Below are 24047 nucleotides of genomic sequence, written 5' to 3' on the forward strand. Positions count from 1 at the left end.
ACTGTGCTGGGCCCCATTTCTTCTTCTGACCTCTTTTTGGGTGGAAGAACAAATTAGCCATGTCCACTCCCCAGAGAGGGAAAGAGCCTCCCACTGTCTGACCTCAAATACCACCGCCAGCGCCCTGATCTTGAGCCTAGACTATGGCCAGACGCTGGCCTGAGCGTTTTGCCTGCACCATATCAGTACATCCTCACAAGGAACCTAAACGGGACCATAACTTCCCCACTTTACAGGTGAGTAAACTGAGGCGGGGTTGGGGGAGAAGGAGCGGCCAAGATTGGGTCTGAAAGCTCCTCCCAAGCTAGCTACCACAGGAGTGGTGCTGGTGTTCCAGGCCCCTATTTTCAGGGAGGGTAACTCTAACCCCTCCACCGTCCCATGGTCCTAGGAACCGTGCGTGCGGTCTGGTTGTGCTGGTGATGCGCATACTGTGGGAGATGAAGGAGCGGGTTGCGGGGGTCCGTGGGCCCAGTTCCTGGGGTACCGTTGAAAAAGATTCTCCCTGTGCTTCAACTTCCCTGGCTGTCTCCTCTCTCCCGGGCCCGACTCGGTGCGTCGCCACCCACCCCGGGGACCCCGGAGCCGCCTGCTGTCCAGGAATTGGGAGTTTCTCGACATTCCCTGCCCGGGCTTCGCGGAGGGAGGGGTAGTGCGGCAAGGGGCCGTCGCGCAAGTGCAGCCCGCGCCTCTGCCGCAAACGGCGGGTCTCACCTGGGGCCGGAGGGTCCCGGAGGAGCGCACCGACCGGCGGACCGGGAAGTACCGGCGTCCCTGCCCGCTCCCACCGGCCCGGCACCCCGCCCGAGACTCGCCACCTCTACCGCCCAGCCCGCCCGAAGCGGGCGGGCGCTTCCCTCCACTCCCCGCGATACTTTGCAGACACTCCCCGGCGCCGGGCATGGGCGCCGCCGCTGTCGGTCCCCTGGCCGGATTCCGCGCGCGGGTGGGTGAGCGCGGGGCTCTGGCCCTTCCGACCCCGGGAACCTGTGGGCGGGGGGTGGTGGCCGCATCTGCACCCGCGGCCTAGTGAGTCTCCCGCTGGGACCCCTGGCCCACATCGCTCCCCCTCCCACCCGGGGGACAAAGGGCGGGGGCGGGGGGGGCGCATCCCCACGCGTGACCTTCCCCCCGCACTGCGCACGCGCCCCCTCCACCACGGGGGAGGGGCCCTGCTCGCCCACACGAGTGCGGGGGAGGGGCTGCGCGTGGGCTGGACCCCCACCCTACGCCTGGAAGTTGGGGCACGGTCCCCTCCCCCCTGCACCTCTCCCTTCTTTTGGCCCCGAGGTGACCCGTGATGAGGGTCCGCCCCATCCAGGCCAGGATGTTTCGGCTCTGTCCCCCGCGGGGAACGCGCTCCTCCTGCTCTCAGTAGCTCAGGGTCTGGGCCCCCAGCGCCCTCGTTTCCTAGGCGCCCAGGACTTTGAAACCCCAGGTGTCCTCCCTCAGATCCGGGAGTCCCGGCCCTCAGCATCATCCCCCCACCCCCAGCACTAAAGAGTTGGGTCCCACCTCTCCTGGGGGGGGGGGTCCCTCCATCTGTGGCTGCCCTTTCTGTCCAGTGCCGCTGAGGCGCTAAGCTACCTGGGTCCGCTGGAGGCCGCGCCATGAATGACCGAAACAGCCGAAGGAGGACACGTGAGGAAGCGGGGACCCTGCCCCACCCTTGGTCCCACCACTGCCCTGCCCGTCCCTGCCATTTCCTCCCCAGGGCTGCTGTGGTGGGGGGCTGGTCTGAGGTGCCTGGGGCCTGGCCTGGGGTGACCCCTGGCCTCTCCCCTCCAGTGAAGAAAGACGATGAGGCCTTCGAGATCTCCATCCCCTTCGATGAGACGCCCCACCTAGACCCACAGATCTTTTACAGTCTGAGCCCCTCTCGGGGGAACTTCGAGGGTGAGCTGGGGGGAAGGCTCGGAGGGACCCCAGTCAGCTGGGGTGCAGGGCCCTTGAGGCCTGGGGTGTGACCAAAGCTTCCTGGTGTCCCTAGAGCCTCCGGAGGCCGCATCCCCGACCGTGGCCCTGATGAATGGTGTCAGGGCCCAGCTGCACATGGCCCTGGAGAGAAACTCATGGTTGCAGAAGCGCATCGAGGACCTGGAGGAGGAGAGGGACTTCTTACGGTGTCAGCTAGACAAGTTTATCTCCTCTGCCCGCATAGATGCAGGTGAGGTGCCTGAGGGGCTACTCCCTCGTCTCACTCCTGGGCCCTGACATAGCTCTGGCCCTTCTCCGGGCTACGGGACGCTTCCCACCTACTCTCACCCTTTGGTGGCCCAGTGCGGCTCTCTCCCTGCTCCTGAGGCCGTCTGCAGGACCCCAAGCTCAGCTTCCTTCCTGCTTGACTCCTGCCACTGCTGATGGGCAGAATCCTGTGGCCATCCCCTGCCAGGGATAGTCAGGGCTTTCCTTTTCCAAATCTTTACACCCGGTTTTGGGGAGTCCAACTTCTGCTTCCCTCCACATGGTGTTCAGCCCCGGGCTGGCTCCTCCCCAGGACCCTGTAATCCCCTGTGATTCACCTGACAGCTTGGGCAAGGGGTGTGTTTCTTCAACATCTGTGTTATTGGGGACCCCTCTGCTCTGGAACTGCCTGTGGCCTGGGTTGCTGGGACCTCCCATTGTCTTCGCGTGCTGACGGGAACCTACCTAGGATGGTTTGGCCCGGGGTCTTCTGGGCTTTCTTAGTGAGAATCCCAACAGTGGACTTCCCCCCAGCGCACCTTCTGTCCAGGTGAAGGCGGGCGCCTGACTTTCCCAGCCCACTAGACCCAGAGCCTGGGATTTCCTTCAGGGTCTGAGTCCCCCACCCCAACCAAGGCCTTGCTTGCTTCCCGGATTTTTAGAGTCTCCTCTCCTGGAGGTCCCGCTGAGTCCCCAGAAACTCTCTCCTCCGCCGGGGGAGCCTGTAGTCCCAGACTCTCTTAGGTGTCTGCTCGTGTCTTGCTCCTCTCAGCCCTCCCCCCGGATCTCTTGCCATAAAGTTTAGAAGTCAGAAGAGCATGAACCTGTGCCCCACCTGTGATCTCTGCCCCCACATCCAACCAGGTGCAGTGTGTATTCAGCCATCTTGGTGAGGACTACAACATCTACACCACATTTTCTGTTGGTCTCCTTGGGGGCTCCAGCCCTGGTGGAGGCCCCCCTTTCCTGGGGACCTGTGTGATGTGGTGTCTGTCCTTACAGCCAGCCTCTTGCCTCCTCCTCCCTCCTGTTCTGGAAGTTCACGTGTACGGGTCTCTCTTTCTCTCCGTCTCTCCAGAGGACCACTGCCGGGTGAAGCCTGGGCCCAGGCGGATTGAGGGGGATGGCCGGGGTGGGGCTGGGGGCGAGGCCTCAGACCCTGAGTCAGCGGCCTCCTCGGTCAGCGGAGCGTCTGAAGAAGGCAGTACCATGGAGAGGAAGAGGCAGAAGCAGAAGGGAGGTGCTGGCCGGAGGCGCTTTGGGAAGCCCAAGGCACGGGAGAGGCAGCGGGGTGAGCAAGGCACACGCAGGGGGTGGGAGCTCAAGGGGTCTGGGCTGGGGTCTTGCTGTGACCTTCGAGGAGGCCCTCCCTTCTCCCCTAGCCTGGTTGTCTGTCCCAGCCTCCATGTGTGGTCTTAGTTTTGCAGTCCACCCTCAGCAGCCTTGCCCTCTGGGGTCTGTCACGAGCCTCAGGCTCCTCATTAGTAACAAGGGGAGTGGGTGAGGCTCAGCTGGGCTGGGAACTCCCCCCTCCTCTCTGGGCCTGCCTTCTCTGATTTTTCCGTTTGTCTCACTCTGTGTCCATGTCTCCCACCACCTCTTGACTCCTCACCCACCTGTCCTCTGGGTTTCCATGTCGTTCTCCTGGCTTTTCTTGTATGGGGCTCCCTGCCTGTCCTTGCCGCATCCCTGCCTCCCGTGTCCATCTCTGTTCTTCGTGTCTCTCTCTCTGCCCCGCCCTGGCCCTGCAGTGAAGGATGCAGACGGCGTCCTCTGCCGCTACAAGAAGATCCTGGGCACCTTCCAGAAGTTGAAGAGCATGTCTCGGGCCTTTGAGCACCACCGAGTAGATCGCAACACGGTGGCGCTGACCACGCCCATCGCGGAGCTGCTCATCGTGGCCCCGGAGAAGCTGGCGGAGGTGGGCGAGTTCGACCCCTCTAAGGAGCGTCTGCTCGAGTACTCGCGCCGCTGCTTCCTGGCCCTGGACGACGAGACCCTCAAGAAGGTGCAGGCCCTCAAGAAGAGCAAGCTGCTGCTTCCCATCACCTACCGCTTCAAGCGGTGATCCTGCCCACCCGGCCCAGGACGCGCCCGTCGGCCCCCACTTCCCCCCCTCCTGTGCCCCTCCTGGCACCGAGCGAGCGTGTGCATGAGTGGTGTGCCCCTCCAGAGGGCCTGGGGTGTTTCTGCGTGTGCCTCTCCGGCTCCTGCAGATCCCCACTCCCACCCCGGGTCCCTTGTATGTAGATCTGGTCCCCTCCTTGCCTCTCACGGCCCCAGCACCCTCCCCTTCCTCCGCATTCCCTGGGGAGGGGCGTCCACATAGCCAGGCTCCCAAGAGCTACCGCCCAGGGGTCGGTTTCTGCCCTTTCCCAAATACTGGCACCCCTCCCACGCGAGCTGCACCGTTCTGCCCTCACCGGCCCTCCCTCCTGGGGACACTGCGAGACTCTCTGCGGGGCCAGGCACTGTACATACCCCGTCTCTACCCCCAGCCCCGAGGACAGGCTGGCCCACTCTGCCAGGAGCTTCGGACGAGAAAAAATTATTCAGAGAATTTAAATTAAAGAGAGACGATAAAATTTGGGATAAACTAGGCCCGGCCTCTTCTTGGAGGGGATGTCCGTTGCCGCGGAGACAGTGACGGGGGCACCGGGGAGCTCCACGGCGCGGGCGGTCAGGCAGGGAGCCGGAGCTTGGGGAGACAGGGTGTAATTAGCACCCCCGGCGGCAGGGGCGGGGGGAGAAGCAGTTGTGCCCCAGGCAACTCGGAGGGGCAGAGAGCTCCGGGAGAGAGGCGTTAACACTGCCCGCGGGGCTAGCTCGACTACAGGCGGGGCGGCAGGAGACGGGACTCGATGACCGCGAGCGGAAGCGACCGCCAAGGGGGGGGGGAAGGGACACGTCCGGGCGGAGGCTTCCACGCCCGCCCGCTAGGAGGCGGTGCTGCCGGATTACTGGTCTTCCGGAAGTGCCCTCTACGTCGCCTGCTGTGCCTGCGCTGCGGGAGGGGAGCGAGCGCGCTTACGCGGTTGCTACAGCAACCAGGAGAAGGCGGATGTGCTTAACGGTCCGCAATTCACTACCTTTCCCAGAGTAAGGGAAAGTCTCGCGCACGCGTGCTGGGGCCTCTGGAACGCGCTCGCCTCCCGCACGGCGAGAAACCTCGCCTCAGACCGACCTCTACGCAGGCGCAGAAGCAGATCTCGCCCCCCCCTTTCTCTTCCACTCTGCGCAGGCGCACAAAGCCGCGCTGGCAACCTCCGCAGCGGCCGCGCGCACCCTTCACCCCGCTGCCTGCTTTTGTCTCGCGCAACCTTCTTAGGCCCTCCGCGAGATCGGCCCTTTTTTCCCTCCGCTCTCCCCACCCGGAGAGCCAGGTGCAGAGAGCCGGGACCCCGCCCTTTCTCTGTATCCCTTCTCCTGACCCACCTCGTCTCTGTCCTCCCTCCCTTTTCGGTTCCCGGAGCCGGAAGGAGCCGAAGCGCCGACGGAAAAAGCCGAAGCTGTCCCCGTGAGTGAGGCCTTCCCGAAGCGGTGGCGGAAGGAGCCGAAGTTCTCGGGCGGGGGAGGAGTGAGTGCACTGTCCGGAAAGAGCCGAAGCTTGGCATCGGGTTTAATTCTCTGGCTGGTGCCGAGAGCCAGGGCTGGAAACCTTCAGAAAGCGCAGAAGTCCGGGACGGTTAGGATTGTCTGAAGTAGCCGATTGCTTGGATAGGGCCGGCGGCGAAGAGCGGGCAGAATCTGCGGGAGCAGCCAAAGACTGGGGCGGTTTGAATTGTCGGAAGAAGCCGAACCCTTGAGGGGGCTGGGCGTAGAGGAACGCGCGGACCTACGGAAACACCCGAACGTTGAGGAGCTAGTTTCCGAAAAGTTACGATTGCTTGGGAAGCCGGTGAAATTCTCGCTTCGGGTGTTTTCGGAAGCAGCCGAAGCCGCCGCTCCCGATTCCTTCTACGGCCGGGAAATAGCGGACGCTATTTGGAGCTAGGCTCTGGGGGGGAGGGGCGCCTCGCGGGCGGGAGGGCGGGGAGAGGGGCGGAGCCGGGGCGGGGCGGGCGGCCGGGGCTTGATTAGGTAGGAGGCGGCGGAGCGCCGGCGGCGGCCGGAAGTAGCCGAAGCGAGCGGCGGAAGTAGCCGAAGCGGCCGGAGCGGGCGGGCGGCAAGGCGAGGCCAGAGCTGCACAGGGCCCTTACGCGGCCGCCTCAGCATGTCGGACTTCGACGAGTTCGAGCGGCAGCTCAACGAGAATAAGCAAGGTGAGGGCGCCGGGGGCGCGGGGCGGCGGGCGGGGCGGCTCTTGGCCTCCCTCCGTGTCCCCCGCCATTTTCCCCCTCTCTTCCCCCTCCTTTCAGGGCCGCGCGGCGCCCCCCCCACCGCTCCGCGGCGCGCGCCTCGCTCACGTGACCACCCGGCGTGCCGCCGCGCGCGGGAGGGGAGGGGAGGGGGCGGCGGGCGCGGGTCCCGGACGCATGCGCGGCGCGCTCCGTTCTGCGCCCCACGTGGTCCGCGGCGGAGGCGGCGCGGACTCGCGGGATGGCTGGGTGTTCCCTCGCGGACTCCCCACCCCCTTTTTTTTTTTTTTTAACTGCTTTTTAAATAATCTGAAAGGAGGGTTTTTGTGTATCAGGTCCCGCAATGCTGGTTTTCTTTCCCGCTGTCCCGGCACTTCCGCTTCCGGCCGGGCCCGCGGCCCGGGTCTCCACGCCCCCTTTGTTCCAAAATGGCGGTTGCGAGCCCCCTTCACGTGGGCGCCAGTCGGGGGGGGGGCCCCGGCCCGGGGCAGCGAGCGTGCCGCGGTGTCCCTCGTGGGAGAGGACACGCGTGCGTCCTTGTGACGCGGGAGTTGTGGCAGCCCGACGCCCGCAGCGTGGAGTGTTGGCTGCTCGTCCGGTCCCGGCGTCGGGGCGCGTGGACGCGGCCTCGGCACTGCGCAGGCAGGAGGAAGCCGAGGCTCGGGGCCGCGGGAAGCGCGTTCCCCCCAAGCTGGGGCCGAGGGGCGTGGGGGCTGCGGCGTGTCGGCGGGAGGACAGGCGGCGGACGGAGAGCGGCCCCGGCGGGGAAGAGGCCTCTTCCTGAGTGCCCGCGCGGCCGGCGTTCCTCGGTTCAAACACCTGCTTCGTTGCGTTTGTAGGATTTCGGCGTCCGTGTCTTCCGTTCGTAGAGGGATTCTTGTTGTGCCACCGCGTTTGTGGAATTGAGGAGGACCGTAGTGATCGATGAGACTAGTGTTCGCCGAGTGCTGGGCGCTTTGCTGAGCTCTTTGCGGTTTTTCTAAGGGGATCCTCGTAAGAGCCATGTGAGGCTGAAATGATTTTCTTGCTTTTGCAGAGGAGGAAGCCGGCTCAGGAAATTTTAATACTTGTCTAGATTTCAGCCGGTAAGAGGCAGAGCTGAAATCACACAGGGTAACACATAGGGAGTTTGCGTGGCGTGGGCCTTGGTACGCACTAAGTGTCTAATCGATACATCTTTTTTTTTTTTTTTTTTAATTATCCGTAGTGTGGTGCCCACTACCGCGTGGAGAGGCACGTCTTCGTTCAGCTGGTGTTCTTCCCCGTCCTCACACACTTGGGATACGTGGGAGCTTTGTTTCAGGGGAGGTTTGGCTGTTTTTGCGTGATTGCGCACCGTTAGTAAGCAGAAGAGCGAAACGCTCCCTGAGTCTGGCTGGTGCGAGGCCAGGTTCCACTGGGCCGGGCTGCCAGGTGGGGCTGACGGAGCTCCTCAAGGCGCTTGCAGAGAAGTTGTCTGGCTCTTCCTGACACTGGGAGGCCCGGCCCTCAGCCCTGGCCTGAACTTCTGGGTTGGTGGAGCTGTCCCACAATGCGGCCACAGCATTTTGAGCAACTGAAGTTCCTTTTCTGTTTTTATTTGTCCGGGAATCTGTGTGTGTTGGGAGGCTGGGAGCTCTGTCCACGTGTTGCCGTGCCTGTGTTTTCTCTGGGGGTGGTCTCTGAGGTTCAGCCTATGGCTAGGGCACGTGTGTCTCCAGAGGATTAATTTCCTCGTCTGGTGGCAGGCACCCAGCAGGTCTGCTCCTCTGTGTTGGTCCCTCTGCTTGCTTGTCTGTTTCAGAGCCTTAGCCTCAGGGAAGGTTCTTGGCTCACCGCCTGCTCATCTCACAAGTATGGAGCCAGAGGACCAAAGCTCCAGGCCACAGCTGCGCTCTGTCCAACGCCATGCTTGTCTGTTTGCTTACTACTTCACGTTGCGTCAAGTCCCTGATTTATTTTCTGTTTTTTTTGGTTGCTAGAGTTAATAACATTGTTAACTAGTGGTTCTAGACAGACCCTTAAGTGTTCTGCTTGTCCTAAGTTAAGGAGTGTGCCAAAGTGCCTAACTGTATTTGCTAACATTACAGGGTGCACTTTCAGTTTTCACCATCTTTTTGTTTTTGCCGTGGGCAAGTTACGTGACCTCTTGTGTCTCTGTTTCTCTCTCTGTTATTGGAGCGGGTAGAAGTGTTTTTTCTGCACAGTAAGGACTGAGGGCAAGTGGGGCTACTGAGTACAGGTGGGTTTTAGGAGCATTCTTGTATTTCCTCTGTTTTTTCCTTTTCTGAGGTGCGTGTTTTTTGAGTTTTAGTGGTTCTGGAATTGAGATTTATTTACGGAAATTTCATGGTTAAAGTTCTAGAAAACATGAGATAAAGTAGAACCCATGAGGCTGAAGTTCACTTTAACACCCTGTCATAATTGCTTCTTCCTGCTTCTGTCCATAGACACGGGGTAGTGGAGGAGTGGGGGGTGTTTTGAACTAAAGACTAAGGAAATGCGCTTTGACATGGTGCTGGTGGTTTGGTCTGCACCTCCTTCCCAGGGCGAGAGGTCTGTTGAGCAGAGGTTTCTGGTTTTACAGGCAAGGCTGTGCTGCGTTCCTAGTCGCCACCCCCAAGGCCATTGAGGGGGTTGAGGGACCCAACTGAGGGCTGGACCCCAGTCACTAGCTTTGAGGGAGTGTGGGCAGGATGGGGTGGTTTGGGATACCAACCTGCGAGGGGTAGTGGGCAGGGCACGCTCCTCCTCTATCTCCTGAGGCAGGGCCAGGTATCTCCCTCTTTCAGCCCACATTCAGAAAGGGGCACCTCCCTAGAGGAGGACATCTTGCATTCTTCACCTGGTTGGGCAGGGACTGTTGGGTGTCCTGGCTTCCTGGGGATATCAGATCCTGCCTGGCACCTGACCCTGGGGCCTGATGGTGGGGCTGTGGGTACCAGCTGGTTGAGGAGGTCTTTCCTGAGGGGTCGCCAGTTTCCTTCATTCAGGAAAACATCATTGGGTCTCTTGATTCCCCAGCCTCTAGCCCTGCCCCTCTCAGGGACGACCCTGGGGTCAGGCCCCTCAGCCCTCGAGGGGGACCAGGAGCCAGCCTCCTCTGTCTTCTCTGGCTCCCCAGCTCCTCCTGAGCATCCTCAGGTATCTTACACCCCGGGGGCATTTCCAGGCCCTGTCCCCTCAGGTAACCGGCACCCGTCCCCTCGGTCCCCCAGGGTCCCCTGGACTCGCCTGTGGACCCAGGAAGCCTGTTCTCTCCCCTCCTCCACTGAGTCCCTTTCCCTTGGGGGTGGTCTCCCTGGGGCTCGGGGCATGGCTACCACCGTGGGTGGGCTGGGCCGTGTCCTCCCTCAGCTCATTCTTCTTCCCCTCGCCCTGGCCCAGAGCGAGACAAGGAGAACCGGCACCGGAAGCGCAGCCACAGCCGCTCTCGAAGCCGGGACCGCAAGCGCCGGAGCCGGAGTCGGGACCGGCGCAACCGGGACCAGCGGAGCGCCTCCCGGGACAGGCGACGACGAAGGTACCAGGGCTTGGGGACCCCCGGCTGGGCACAGGTGGGAACGGGGTATCGGTGCACTCAGATCTTGTGTGCTTCTCTCTGTGTATCTGGGGGGCGGGGGTCCGCTCCTTGTCTAGAGTTCAGTTTTTTTTTTTTTTTTTTTTTTAAACCCTGTTCCTGGACTTTTTTTTAGTTTCTGGTGGGTTGGCGGGGGTAGTACGTTGTTTATCTTGGAGTTGAGTCTGGAGTCAGGGTACTCGACTCTGTTTCTTCTTTCGTGAGGCCCGTTCCAAGTCCCTGTTTCTTAGGACTGGTTTCTTGTTTTCTCCGTTGTCTGTGGTTCTCTATGGGATTGTCTTTTGGGGCCTGTGCTTTGCCTCCTGGGAAGAGGGGGTTTTTGAAGTGGGGCAGGATCTCCTATTCCTGACTGCTTTCTGGTCTTTTAATGCTTCTTTCCTCTGTAGACTGCCCTCTCCGTTTTCTGTCCCCTTAGGTGAGGAAGGGCGGGGTAGGTTGAAGTCTTCCTGTCTCCTTTCATCTCAGTTTCTCCAAGTAGAAAGTGGTCTGTGTGGCCTTTTCTGCCTTCCTCAGTTCCTCTTTCCTGGGGTAGGGGGTTTGGGGGGAATGGCAGGGCCGAGGGGGCTTGCCCCCAGCCCTGGGGCTCTGTGCCCTTGGGGAGGTGTGGCGTGTGGGGAAGACAAGGGTCCCCAGTCACCCTTCCCCATACCTTTCCCTCCCACCCCCCAGCAAACCTTTGACCAGAGGCGCTAAAGAGGAGCACGGTGGATTGATGTGAGCTTCTCTTCCTGCCCCTTCCACCCTGATGTCCACTTCCTTTGCCCCCCCCCCCCCCCGCCCCCGTGCACCCTGCCCTGCCCTCGTCCAGCCCTAGCCCAAGCACTGGGGAAGAGAGTCCACTTGCCTTGAAAACAGCACCCTCCCCCAGGCCTGGGTGCGGCCCTGACCCAGATCCTCTCCCTCCTGGAGAGCGCTGCACTCCTGGTGGGGAGCTGAGGGGAGCCTGGGGTGCTCGCAGGCCCACCTTTGGTCAGACTGAGGTCGTCCTGCCCTGCTCTCCCCTTCCCTCCCCCCAGTCGTTCCCCCCGCCACGAGAAGAAGAAGAAGGTCCGTAAATACTGGGACGTACCACCACCTGGCTTTGAGCACATCACCCCCATGCAGTACAAGGCCATGCAAGGTAGGCTTCAGCTGCTGCTTCATTAGCTAACGATCTGAGCGTGCTGGGTGGTGGAGGGAGCAGACTCTGATGTGGCGGGGGCAGGGGGTGGTGTGGGGTGGCAGGATAAGGTTTGTGTCCTGGGCTTCTTGGTTTCTGCCTTTTCGATCACCACAGAGGAGATTCTGCGAGACTCCTTGGCGGAGTGGGGTTGAACCTCCATCGGGCTGGTCCATGGGAAGCTGCCCTCCCGTGGCTCTCCGGGTGTGCAGTGGGTGATCCCTGAACTGGGTGGGGGGTGTAGAGGATTGCCCTGTTGCGGTCTAATCCTGCTGCCCTTCTTGAAGCTGCGGGTCAGATTCCAGCCACCGCCCTTCTCCCCACCATGACCCCTGACGGCCTGGCTGTGACCCCGACGCCGGTGCCCGTGGTCGGGAGCCAGATGACCAGACAGGCCCGGCGCCTCTACGTGGGCAACATCCCCTTTGGCATCACTGAGGTACTGCCCGCCCCCTGCCTTTTCCCTGCCCCTACCCTCTCCCCAGTTCCCCCCACCCATTCCTCCCCTTCCCTCCCTTCCCTTCCCCAACCTGCACGGGTCAGACTCTGCTCCTGCAAGGCCCCCCGGCCCCCTCCCAGACGGACCGATGGAGTTGAGCCAGCCAGGGGCCGGGCTGGGGGTGGCCCTCTCCCTCCCTCCTCTTCCCCTCTCCCGTCTCCCCTCTCCCAACCTCCTCCAACAACCCAGGGATCAAGCACACACATAACGAACCTACGAAAATCCACGAGTCCGTATCGAGAGAGACAGAGAGGGAGACTCGCACGCGCGCGCACGCTGACACACTCACACACACATACACACAGACGCACGCTCCCCTCAGATGTCTTTGACACACCTCTGGTTCTCTGCCACCTGTTCCCCATCCTCTCCCCACGTCCCTCCCGTGGTCGCTGCTCTTTTGTTTTTGATGGCCCTGACCTCCCCAACCTTCCCCACCGCTCCTCTCCCCTCCCCTCTCCCCAACCCCTTCCCGTGGCACCCCGAGAATCCCGAGATCAAAGAGTTGTTTCCATTTCTCTTTAAAGTGAAATATTGTGGGGCTGAGATCCCTCGTAGCAACAAAAAGTTTGCTACCGTCGTCGAAGGCAAGTAAGGTCCATTCTGACTTTCTCAACCTGCACTTTGCTACGTTTGATAAAGCAGCCCCCGGACTCCAGGGCCAGATCCCGCCACATCACTCTTTTCTCCTCCCCTCCCGCCCACCCTCCCTCACCCCACCCTCCTTCCCTCCACCCTCCCTGTACCTTTGCTCCTCTTTCTCTCTGACTTGGTGCTCTCTATTCTTGCCTGCTTTTTCTTTGCTGCTTTCCTACCGCTTTTCTCTTGTTGCCATTGGATGCTTTTTTTTCCTCGTGTTCTATCTCCTTGTTTTCTATTTGATGCTCTTTCTTCTTTTCCTGTTGTTGCTGTTTCCATGCATTTTTCTTGGACGATGTCCCTCCTCTGGTTGGGGCCCCCGTGGCCCTCCCCACACTCCTGGCCTCTGGCTGTCTCTTGCTACTGCCTTCTTTCCTCCCTGTTTCTTTCCTTTTCTCCTGCCTTCGTTCCTACTATTGATCTCTGTGCCCCCGTCCCTCTTCCACTGTTCCTCCCTTCTTCCACCCATCCCTATGCCCTCCCTTCCCCTTACCCCCAAACCCCTCTGTGTCTCCCTCTCTCACCCTCCCCTCCTCTCTCCACCTCCCTTCCCCCGCCCCCCCCCTGTCTCCTATTCCCTCTGCAGGAGGCCATGATGGACTTCTTCAACGCCCAGATGCGCCTTGGGGGACTGACCCAGGCCCCTGGCAACCCCGTCTTGGCTGTGCAGATTAACCAAGACAAGAACTTTGCCTTCTTGGAGGTGAGCCGGGTGCATGGTGGGGTCAGGAAATCGTGCATTCCTCTTGGCGGCAGCACCTCTGCAGCAGCCCTTGTTTGCCTAGGGCCCTTCTGCAGGCCGTTGTCCGCTGGGCTCCCTGAGCCTCACCACCTCCTTCTTTTTCAGTTCCGCTCAGTGGATGAGACCACCCAGGCCATGGCCTTTGATGGCATCATCTTCCAGGGCCAGTCGCTGAAGATTCGCAGGCCTCATGACTACCAGCCACTGCCTGGCATGTCAGAGAATCCCTCTGTCTATGTGCCTGGTGAGTGGGGGCCTAGTTCCTCCCTTCTGTCTCCAGCTTAGCTGGAGATACTTGGGGAATGGTGTGAGTGCTTCTCGTTCATTCCCCCAAACCTTTGGAACTGGGCGTTCTCCCCGCTTGAGTTTGCACTCCCTCAACTGTGGGATGTGTTGAGGGAGGTGAAGGGCTTGCAGCCTGGCTGTCATTCTTGTTCTGGGACCTTGGTGGTCAGTGTGAGCACAGGCAGTCAGGCTACCCATGTGGGGATGGCAGCTGGATATTCCCTCGTTTTTTGGTCTTGGTGTTTTCTCTTGACTTTTGTGCTTTGGGCCATTCCCCACAGCTATGTTCAGTGGTATTCTGGGTCAGTGGAGAGCATAGCTGCCCTGGGGTCGGCGAGCTTTTCCTGCGAAGGGTCAGGTAGTAAATATCTTTGGCTTTGTGGATGATACCATACCGGTTGGGTCACAGTTCTGTTGTGACGTGACAGCCTGCGCACAGCTTTGTGATACCTAAGTGAACGGGTATGGCCTTGTTGTTTACGGAGGTTGACTTTCCCGTTTCATGTACTACCCCCGTGTTGTGCAATAGTCTCTAAAAACCTTTGCGGGCTTTACGGAAACAGCAGGCCTGAGTCGACTTGCAGGCTGGTTGCCGTGTCCTGTGGTGAGTGTAGGTGAGGATTTACATCTCTGTGAGGCCCTGTTGCAGTGCAGGGAGCAAAATGGGCTTGGAGGAGGAGCCTGTGCTGTAGCGGAGCCAGGGGTCCTGGGTCTCAGGCCCTCGAATTCTGCCAGGAAAGGTGGGTGAGCCCTGGTGCTCTGGGCATGGGGGGAGGAAGTAGTAAAAGGTGGGATTCCACGGGCTGAGGCTTTGCCCTGAGGATACCTTTTAGAAACCGAGTCCACTCTTGGCAAAGCAGGGGACTTGGGAGTCCCAGAGCGAGTGGCACCTCAGGACCTGGGGGCTGGTTCCCTGGCTTGTCTCCAGTGTTTTCCACCGTAATAATTGGGTAGGTTCGGTGGGTCTCTTGAATTCTTTCAATGCCTGAGGTGTCCTACATACTGACGTGCTCTAAGCACATAGCCTGATGATTTTCTACGTGGGCACGCATCTGTGGGACCATGTCCCAGGTGAAGCCACGGAACTTTGTTTTGTGCAAAGTAAACTCTTTAAAGATTTTGTTTATTTTGTTTTATTTATTCTTGTTAAAATTTTTATTTATGTAATAGAGACAGCAAGAGAGGGGACAGAAGCAGGGGGAGTGGGAGAGGGAGAGGGAGAAGCAGGCTTCCTGCCAAGCAGGGAGCCCGACATGAGGCTCAATCCCAGGACCCTGAGATCATGATCTGAGCTGAAGGTAGTTGCTCAACAACTGAGCCACCCAGGCGCCCCAAGACTTTTTTAGAGTGCATGAGAAGGGGGCTGGGGGGGGAGAAAGCCTGGAGCAGTCTGATGCCGGCTTAGTCCCATGACTGCAAGATCACGAACTGAGCCAAAACCAAGAGTCGGGCACCTAACTGACTAGGCCACCCAGGCACCCCTTTGTTAAGTAAACTTCGTGTGCTTTAAGTCGTTACTAGTAATGTAAGGAGCCTACCCACTTGCCGAAGCTTATTATGTCAGGCACTTTCCCAAGTGGGCTCTGTGCATCATGTTAATTTTTATGACCGCCTGTAGTACAAGGTCAGCGAGGAACAGCTAGGGGGCTGGGGGGCCAAATGTGGTTTACTGCCTTTTTTTTTTTCCTAAGTAGGCTCCATGTCTAGCATGGGGCTTGAACTCATGTACTTGAGAAAGAGGAGCATTCTCCACCAAATGAGCCAGCCAGGCGCCCCCTGCCCTCTTTTTAAATAAAGATTAATTAGTACAGACTCCAGCCCACTGATTGTCTATAGTCTGTTTTGTGCAGCGGTGGCCAATTTTTTTTTTTTTTTTAAAGATTTTATTTATTTATTTGAGACAGAATGAGAGAGAGAGAGAGAGAGCGCACACATGAGAGGGGGGAGGGTCAGAGAGAGAAGCAGACTCCCTGCCGAGCAGGGAGCCCGATGCGGGACTCGATCCAGGGACTCCAGGATCATGACCTGAGCCGAAGGCAGTCGCCCAACCAACTGAGCCACCCAGGCGCCCCTAGCGGTGGCCAATTTGAGTGACGGAGACCCTGTGGGCCACAAAGGACGTTTGCCACTCAGCCCTTTAGTGAGCAGTTTGACAGCCACCGTTGTGGATACTGGGATCCCATTTCACTCGGGAGGAAAGCAAGGCAAGGGCACGATTAGTGGTCTCCCTGGGAACGGAGACCTCATAGATCCAGGGACTGCTGCTTTGGAGTCTTCCTGGAGTCATGGGCGCCTTTCTAGAGGTGGCTGTTGGTGTCATGAAGCCGCTGAAAGATCACTTACCGCTTTTCTCACTCTGGGCTTTGCCCACCCAGAGAGGGATGAGGGTCTGCAGTACCAGTGCCTGGGTGGGCGTGCTCAGTTCTGGGAGTGTGGCGGGAAGCGGCAGGAAGTGGGATTCTGCCTGCAGGTTAAGCGTTCTCCGGTTGGTTTTTTTCTAACTCCAGAGTAAAAGGTTTTGATTTTCGTTTTCCATTAAAAAAAAAAAAAAGTTTTGTTAAATAAGGAGGTTAAAGGGGAAAAGCATGTGATAAAATTCAGACATTCTTGGTTGGACGAAGAACAATTCAGGAACCTGGAAGGCGACTTCCTGACCTTGTTGGAAGCGCGTTGACCTAAAACTAAACACGCATCACCTGGAGTTGTGAGACCTTAAATTCATTCTCATTGAAGTCAGGCCTAGCTATTGAGCACTGATGGTGGGATCTTGGCCCTCCTTTTAAGACGAGGGAAAGGGGGGCGGGGGAGGAATGAGAGCCAGAGCTGTTTTGGAGGCAGGAAAGCAGAATAGCCATTCAGTGTGTGAATTCAGCTAGCCCTGAGCACCCGCCCACTGCCATGCCAGGCTCCCTGCTCAGGGCAGGGCTGAGTCCCAATCTTCCTCAGCAGGCACCTGCTTAGTGGGGCCTCACCTCCATGCACCCTCTCCCTCAGCAGAGTTCTCGGCCAGGCCCAGGGGTGAGTGCATGGTAGGAGGAAGTGGTGTTCCAGGTACAAGAAAAGATTGCTCAGCTGTTGGGGGTCCAGCATGGCCTTCAGAGACGAGGTGAGGCCTTGGAATTGAGGATGAGGGGTGTGTGCCAGGTGGCCCTTCTGAGGCAGTAGATGCATGGTCAGGGAGGAGCCTGCTCATTGTGTTGGGAGAGGAGGTTGCCCAGGGGGTTGATGTTTGGGCACTGGGACTGATTTGTATCACCCCTTTCTGTTTGTGTGACCTTGTATGGTTTGTTGTCCCCTGCTTCAGAATCATCGTGCACCCAGGGTCTGCAGTCACTGTGGCCCTGGCCTCAGGCCCCATTTTAGGTGCATATTTTTTCTGGGTTGTTCTCTTCTGTTGTAGGTGTGACTGTTCTTGTTTCATAGATGAGAACACTGAGGCCCAGGGGAGCCTCACTTGGTGCTGCACCCCAGACTTGAACCCAGGGATCCCGACCCTGGTGCCCTCAGCACTATGTACTTTCCTGGGATGCACGGCACAGCACGGCTCAGCTTCGGCCCGCTGGCTGAGGTTCATCTGGCTCTGCTACTCCCCTACTGGGGTGACTAACCTCTGCCCCTGTCCTCGTCTGCCATCAGTCAGAGTGATGGTCCCTTAGCTTGCCGAGAACCACCTGTGGAGTCACAGGTGAGATAGGGATTCTAGAGATCTGTCTTTCTGCCTGTGTGAATCCAGGGTAGATCTTCCTTTTTCTGCCTTAGTTTATCTCGTCTTACTATGGACAGGGCTTTGGAGAGCACTGAGGCAGTAGATTTAAGTTTACCTGTAGTGCCTGGCTTGTGGCCTCTGCTTATCCTTTTTTGGACATGTTGGATCTCCATGCACACCCCCATGGCCCCACCCTGATGGGGCTCAGCTCTGGTTGTTGAAGTAGCTGGGGTGGTGGTAGGAGAGGAGGGTGCACCCTTCTTCGGGTCCAGTGACTCCGTGTCTGATGCTTTCTCCCATTTCCTATCTCACCTGCCCTCCCTAGGTCAGGAGGAGGTGGGGAGGGGCCACTTGGTATGGACTGCAGAGGCGGGCCAGGCCATGCTGCCATTGGTAGTGGGCTCCGACCTTGGAAAGTCTGGAACTGATCAGGCTGGGTGGGTGGTGTTTCTCTTAACATTGAGCCCCAGCAGCGAGCTGGGGCTCTGGGTAGCTCACAGCTCACAGGAAGCCTCCAGGAATTGAATGGCACACTTTTGAAGTGAGTGGGACCAACGGGCTGAGCCCCCTGGCAGGCACTTACCTCTGAATCCAGAGTTGAGTGGTTAGACACCTAGTGGTCATTAAACCCACTCAGCGGACATGAGTCCCCTGTGACATCCCTGCTGGCCTCTGCGGTCAGGGTGCTGAGTGAACTGAGCCCGTCTTTGCCCTCACGGACCTGGAGCAGCAGGCCTCTCCGATTTCACACACAATAGGACAGAGGGGGGAGTTGCTGAGCTTTTGTAGTTGGAAAAAATACAGGACCACAGAGAAAAGGGCCAAGAGTCTCAACGGGAGATCTGATGTAAATATCAGGTGGTAAGAAAGGGCTTGGAGTTGTGGTCTGATGGAGGGAGGGGGTAGGTGTGTCATCCTGATACCTGACGAGTAGGGCGAGAGCCAACATCACCTGCTGTGGTTGGCAGGTTTGGGTGTGAGCTTGTGTCTTTGTGGCCCCTAAGCGGGGGACCTTTGCTGCTGTGCCACGCTGCTGTCTGTTAACGGTGTGTTCAGAAAGCTGCCAGTGTGAGTCTCCGAGTCTCGGGCGGGTTTGGGGGACAGTGGTTGCTGGGCCTCCGTGGCTAGAGTGGGTGGGTGGATGGCCGATTGTCAGCCTGTTGTTTCTGTGGCAGGCGTAATGGGCCTGTCCCTGTGCCCTCACCCCAGGGTCCGGGTAAAGACCTTGTGCTGGAAACCAAAGCCTGTCTGCTCCCCTTTCTCCCCAGGAGTTGTGTCCACCGTAGTCCCGGACTCTGCCCACAAGCTGTTCATCGGGGGCTTACCCAATTACCTGAATGATGACCAGGTAGACCCCTTGCCTCCTCCTGGCTTCTCCCCTCCCAGTCTTTGCCCAAACCAGCCCTGACGGAGTTGCGGCCTTGCTGCAGGTAAAAGAGCTGCTGACATCGTTCGGGCCTCTCAAGGCCTTCAACCTGGTCAAGGACAGTGCCACAGGGCTCTCCAAGGGCTACGCCTTCTGTGAGTACGTGGACATCAACGTTACAGATCAGGTGAGCCCTGGGTCCCTGGCACTGCTGCATCCACCCTTGCCTCTCACCCTGCTGTGTCCTCACTGAAGTCTCCCCCCCCCACCTCGGGAGGGGTGGGAGGAGGCCAGCCTGCAGCAGGGTCCTGTGTGGGGGACTTGGCCCCTTTCCCTCGGTTCCAGCTCTTTCCAAGCTCTCCCCCACCAATGCCCGGCTCTGGGGTATTGGGGCTTGGGGGGAGGTGTCAGTCTCCTGGCTCCTGACCCGCACCTCTTCGCTGCGCCCCCCCCCCCCCAATCCTCCATACACAGGCCATCGCAGGGCTGAATGGGATGCAGTTGGGGGATAAGAAACTGCTCGTCCAGAGGGCAAGTGTGGGAGCCAAGAATGCCACGCTGGTGAGCCCCCCGGCACGTCATCTTCCATTGGCTAGAGGGACACCTGGGGGTGGCGTGGGGCTGGGTGGGGCTGGGAGTAGGTCCCTGTAAGCTCTGGCCCTGGCTTTCCTGGGCTGTGCTGAGAGTGGACACCTGGGCCTTCAGGGGCAGGGTGTGTTTTTTTCTGGGTAGGCCTCTGGGGGTGCTGTGTGGCCCTAGCCGTGACGCCCCCCCCTTTTCCCCACAGAGCACCATCAACCAGACCCCCGTGACCCTGCAAGTGCCGGGCCTCATGAGCTCCCAGGTGCAGATGGGTGGCCACCCGACTGAGGTCCTGTGCCTCATGAACATGGTGCTGCCCGAGGAGCTCCTGGACGATGAGGAGTATGAGGAGATTGTGGAGGATGTGCGGGATGAGTGCAGCAAGTATGGGCTTGTCAAGTCCATCGAGATCCCCCGGCCTGTGGACGGCGTTGAGGTGCCCGGCTGCGGAAAGGTGTGCGTGTGTGCATGCGCCCCTCCCCCCAACACATGCGTGTACACCACTGCTGTGACCTAGATGGGTGTGGGCCACCTCCCCCCTCCCTCGGAGTGTGGCCCTGCAACTGTGCTTCACAGCTTGGCTCTGTCATGTGACCTTACGCAAGTGGTTTGGTTTTGTCTGTGCAGTGGGGAGAAAAGTGCTAAAAACAGTCACAACAGCAGCAAACCCACTTGTATCTGCTGCCTGCCAGGTACTCACTAAGCTTACCTGTGCAACCCCAAACTCTACGGCAGCTCTCTGGGCCCTTCCTCAGGCGATTCAGGCCACATGGTCAGATTTCCAATTCTTGTCTGATCTTCCAGCCCCACTGAGTCATGTCACTTGTGGCACTGCCAGGCGTCAGCACTTCGAACCCTCCTTGGGACACAGGGAAGGGGGGGTGACTTAGGTTCATCTAACCACTCAGTGATTCAAGCCTTTAAGCAGGGCAAGTCCTGGGGCCAGCCTTGTCAAAGACAACATGTGTGCTATCTCAGGTAGCAGCTGCGAAGGGAGTAGAATTGCTCTGGATGCTGTTCTTAGGAAGGTCAAGAGGTGGCATTAAGTAGACCCAAGTGACACCAGGTTATTCCAGCAGGCAGGTAGGTAGGGTCCTGAGCAGGGAGCCCATTGAGCGTAAATCCCCCTGGTGTTTGGGGACAGTGACAAAGCTCGTGTAGCCTAAGCAGAGAGCAGTGGGAGATGAGGTCTGAGGTTGGGAGCTGGGGCCCAGTACGGCAGATCTTGTTGGCCTCTGTGGGTCCTAGAAGAATGTTGGGTGTTCCGTGGAGTGAGAAGGAAGCCTTTTGAAAGGTCTGGAATGTGGTCTGTTACCTGGCACATAGAGTTCCTCCTAATGAGGTAAGCGTGGTCGGGGGTTATAGAGCAGGTAGTTATTACTCCAGCCCTGCAGAGCTGCGTTCTGCAGGCCGGGAATGTGGAGCAGGCAGAAGTGATGGTGGTACTATCTCTGGAGCTTTGAGAACCTAACAGCTTGTGGTCAGCTGGTTGGAAGATGGTGACCTGATTGAAAGTAGCAGCAGGAGGATGGAGCGAAGTCCGTGGATTTGAGAGACACATGACCTGTAAACACCCAGATCCTGGTGGTTGACTGGGGTGTGCTGGAGGGGGAAGAGGAGTCAAGTAAGCTGCTCAGACTCCTGGCTTTGGTGATTGGGTAGAAATGGCAGCTGAGAAGCAAGGGAGAGGAGCAGGTTTCAGGGTGGGGGGTCGGTGTTGGGGAACAGTGTTGGCAGGCACTTTGAGGTCCTGAGACACCTCAGCAGAGCTGTGTTCCAGGCATGAGGTCTGATAGAAACTTAGGCGTCATGAACATACTGATCCCCGTTTTGGTGTCAGCTGGATGAGCTTGCCCAGGGAGCAGTGGAATGAGTATCGGGGGCCAAGGGACAGGGCTGGGGGTGGTGGTGGTGGGGATGGGCAGCATTTCCTTTTTCCCTACCCCCTGTTCTCCTGCCCAGTCCTCACTGGTGTGGTGTGGTGGAAGCACCCGCTCCTGGCATGTCAGTCTCACTCAGTGCCGTCATGGGCATTGGGGTGGAGCCTGGCTCCTGAGGGGCCGAGTCAGTATTTGTGGGAAGGATGAATGGGAAGACCTGCCTGGTGTCTGGGATCATCTTAGTTTTTAAACTTGGTCATTCTTTTCAAACATACATGAAAGTACAAGTATTGTGACATTCTGCAGTAGGTCACTTCAGGTCTGTTGTGGAATGTATGTATTCTAGTGCCCCGTCACCCAGCTTCAAATTATCCATAGCTTGTCATTCTTTTTTTTTTTTTTTTTTTTAAAGATTTTATTTGTTAGAGACACAGTGAGAGAGGGAACACAAGCAGGGGGAGTGGGAGAGGGAGAAGCAGGCTTCCTGCGGAGCAGGGAGCCCAATACGGGGCTCGATCCCAGGATCCTGGGATCATGACCTGAGCTGAAGGCAGACACCTAACGACTGAGCCACCCAGGCACCCCCATAGTTTGTCATTCTTAATTTCTATGTTTAGCTTCCCAACTTTTTCCTGAAATAATTGAAAGCATATCTTCTATATTTTACCTGCAATATTCAAGTATATTTCTCTAATTGAGCTACAAATATTTGGTGCCTGGTAGCTAAGTCTTGCTTTGAGGTCTGTGCCGTGCATTTTTGGATGTGTAACCCCATTCCTGGCCTCCACCCAGTAGATGGGGGCTCCTCCTGCACGGTAGCATTACACCCCCTCCTCTGGACAGCCAAAAACATCTCCAGACATGGCAAAATGTTGCTTGGGGACACATTTGTCCTGGTTGAGAACTACTGCTCTAAACTTTTAACAGATAACTTCTAAACAATCGTAATAAAACTACAGTACCATTATTACATTAACAAAATTATCCTTAGGATTAACTTAAATTTGTGTTCAGATTTCCCTGTCCCACATGTCTTTTTATACTTGGTTTAAGTATCCAAAAAAGGATTCTTGGGCGCCTGGGTAGCTCAGTTGATTAAGCGACTGCCTTCGGCTCAGGTCATGATCCTGGAGTCCCGGGATCGAGTCCCACATCAGGCTCCCTGCTCAGTGGGGAGTCTGCTTCTCCTTCTGACCCTCCCCCCTCTCATGCTCTCTATCTCATTCTCTCTCTCGAATAAATAAATAAAATCCTTAAAAAAACAAAAAACAAAAAAGGATTCTTGCAATTTATTTAGAACTTTCTTAGAACTTAACAGTTGCACGTACTGCTCTTTTTTTTGCAAGCCATTTTGTTGAAGCAACAGGGCATCTGTCTTAAAGAATTCCCATGTTGTGAATTAGGTTGGTATCACACCCCCGCCCCCCCCCCCATAAACTGGTGGTTCAAACGAGGAGAAACTTGTCTAGGTCAGGGTTGTTTTGTTTTGAGTCAATCCGGGTTTGAATCCTAATTTCTTTTGTCTGTCTTCTGGGGAGAACCTGGCCCTTGGGGAATGCCCAGCAGGGTGTGTGGTATAGGGGAGACCACTGAACACAGGTGCTCCTCTTTACTTGGGGAGCTTGCTGCGGTCCCGTGTGGTTCTTGGCTCCACTCTCTCTCCCACGCCTCCACATGGCTCTGCTCTGTGCACTCTTGTTCTTTGATCCTGGGGTTCTGGAGGACATTTGGGTAAATGCTCCCAGACCTGCAGCAAGGCCCTCTCCCTCCCTCCCCTTTCTGCAGATTTCTGGGTTTTGGGCAGATGCTGATTGGTGGCTTGGCTGAGCCAGTTTATCCTCGGAGGCTGAGGCCACCTTGCCTTCACAAACTCTGTCTCTTACTCCTGCAGATCTTCGTGGAGTTCACCTCTGTGTTTGACTGCCAGAAAGCCATGCAGGGCCTGACGGGTCGCAAGTTCGCCAACAGAGTGGTTGTCACAAAATACTGTGACCCCGACTCCTACCACCGCCGGGACTTCTGGTAGAGGTGGAGGGGGAGGGTGGGGGCAGGGCGGGCTGGGGGCTTACCCCCCTCCCGCCCCCCCTCTTTTCCCCCTCTGAAGAAGATGGGCAGAGGAGTGACAGCCGAATGACAGCCGGCAGCAACTGGAATGGCAGCAATTGGGGTGGGGTGGGGGTTGGGGTGGGGAGGGCAATGGGGAAGTGCGCGCACAGGCCCACACAGACACATGCACCCACAGACACAGAGGGAAGGGGTCGGGGTGGGGAGGGGGTGCACAGCAGGGCGGGGTAGGACCCCATAGCCCCTCCCCAGGACAGCCTCGCCTCTCCTCCCTTACACCCTCCCCCTCCCTTTCCCCACCGTAGAAACATAGTGTGTTTATATTTTATGGCCAAACTATTTTGAATTTTGTTGTCCGCCCCGGTGCCCTGCCTTCTCCCTTTCCAGGACCGCAGCTCCCGTCCTCCTGGCCTCCGGTCCTCCCCCCGGTGCCCTCCCCGGTTTCTTACGTAGTTGACTCTCCTCTCTTTAGTCTCCCTGACCTGCGCCCCAGCCCCGCGGCCCCGTCCCTCTCCTCTCTGTGGCAGTTTCATATTTGCTAAGACGAATTTGCTCATTAAACATTTTGTTGTATTTTACTTTACGGAGCTGCTCTGTGTCCGGTGTGTGTAAGCCCCGCCCCACTCCGGTCCCCCGTGGCCCCACCGCCTTTGACCTCTGGCCCGGACGCCCTTGGCCCGCCCTCCGGGGCACACCCCGCCAGCGTGGCCGTCTGCGCGGCTCGGGCGGGGGCGTGGCTGCGCGGAGGCCGCCGCGCCCGACGGGCCCGCACGGCGCGGGAGGGGGCGGGCGGCCGTTCCCCCCACCCCGGGAGGAGGGGGAACCTCGAGCGCCGCTCGGGCGGGCGGCCACGCGGTCTCTCCCCCGCTTCCCTCGGCCGCGCTCGCCGGCCCGCCCCTCAGGCCTGCACCGTCCCGCGCTTGCTCCTGGGGACCTCGCGGCGGCGCCCGGCCGTCGTGCCCGCGCGCCGGAAGTGAGGCTGCGGGGTGGGCGGGCAGGGCTGCGGAAGCGGCGACTACGCAGGCTCGCTGTGGGAGGGTCGCCGGGTGCGGCGCGGAGGGCGGGGCGCGCCGCCACTTCCGCT

At 58.6% G+C, this 24047-nt stretch overlaps 2 protein-coding genes across 5 annotated transcripts; both read left to right on the forward strand.

Moving 5' to 3' along the window:
- Positions 1-66: 66 nt before the first annotated feature.
- Positions 67-4780, forward strand: CCDC106 (coiled-coil domain containing 106). 3 transcript variants are annotated; one of them, XM_027618467.2, is made up of 6 exons: positions 67-236; positions 1566-1641; positions 1789-1896; positions 1991-2167; positions 3263-3475; positions 3936-4780. In XM_027618467.2, the coding sequence occupies exons 2-6, from the start codon at positions 1611-1613 to the stop codon at positions 4250-4252; spliced, it is 846 nt and encodes a 281-aa protein (XP_027474268.1). In that variant the 5' UTR covers positions 67-236; positions 1566-1610; the 3' UTR covers positions 4253-4780. The 3 variants fall into 3 exon arrangements, with proteins under 3 accessions (XP_027474268.1, XP_027474267.1, XP_027474266.1); XM_027618466.1 differs by lacking the exon at positions 67-236 and adding an exon at positions 289-950; XM_027618465.1 differs by lacking the exon at positions 67-236 and adding an exon at positions 290-946.
- Positions 4781-6244: 1464 nt separating this feature from the next.
- On the forward strand, positions 6245-23546 carry U2AF2 (U2 small nuclear RNA auxiliary factor 2). 2 transcript variants are annotated; one of them, XM_027618387.2, is made up of 12 exons: positions 6245-6446; positions 9849-9984; positions 10711-10755; positions 11058-11161; positions 11488-11639; positions 12925-13041; positions 13186-13324; positions 18340-18419; positions 18502-18624; positions 18912-19010; positions 19225-19473; positions 22791-23546. In XM_027618387.2, the coding sequence occupies exons 1-12, from the start codon at positions 6398-6400 to the stop codon at positions 22923-22925; spliced, it is 1428 nt and encodes a 475-aa protein (XP_027474188.1). In that variant the 5' UTR covers positions 6245-6397; the 3' UTR covers positions 22926-23546. The 2 variants fall into 2 exon arrangements, with proteins under 2 accessions (XP_027474188.1, XP_027474189.1); XM_027618388.2 differs by having other exon boundaries at positions 18912-18998; positions 22791-22984.
- Positions 23547-24047: the final 501 nt, after the last annotated feature.

Source organism: Zalophus californianus, chromosome 17 (assembly GCF_009762305.2).
Source record: "Zalophus californianus isolate mZalCal1 chromosome 17, mZalCal1.pri.v2, whole genome shotgun sequence".
Taxonomy (NCBI): Eukaryota; Metazoa; Chordata; class Mammalia; order Carnivora; family Otariidae; genus Zalophus; species Zalophus californianus.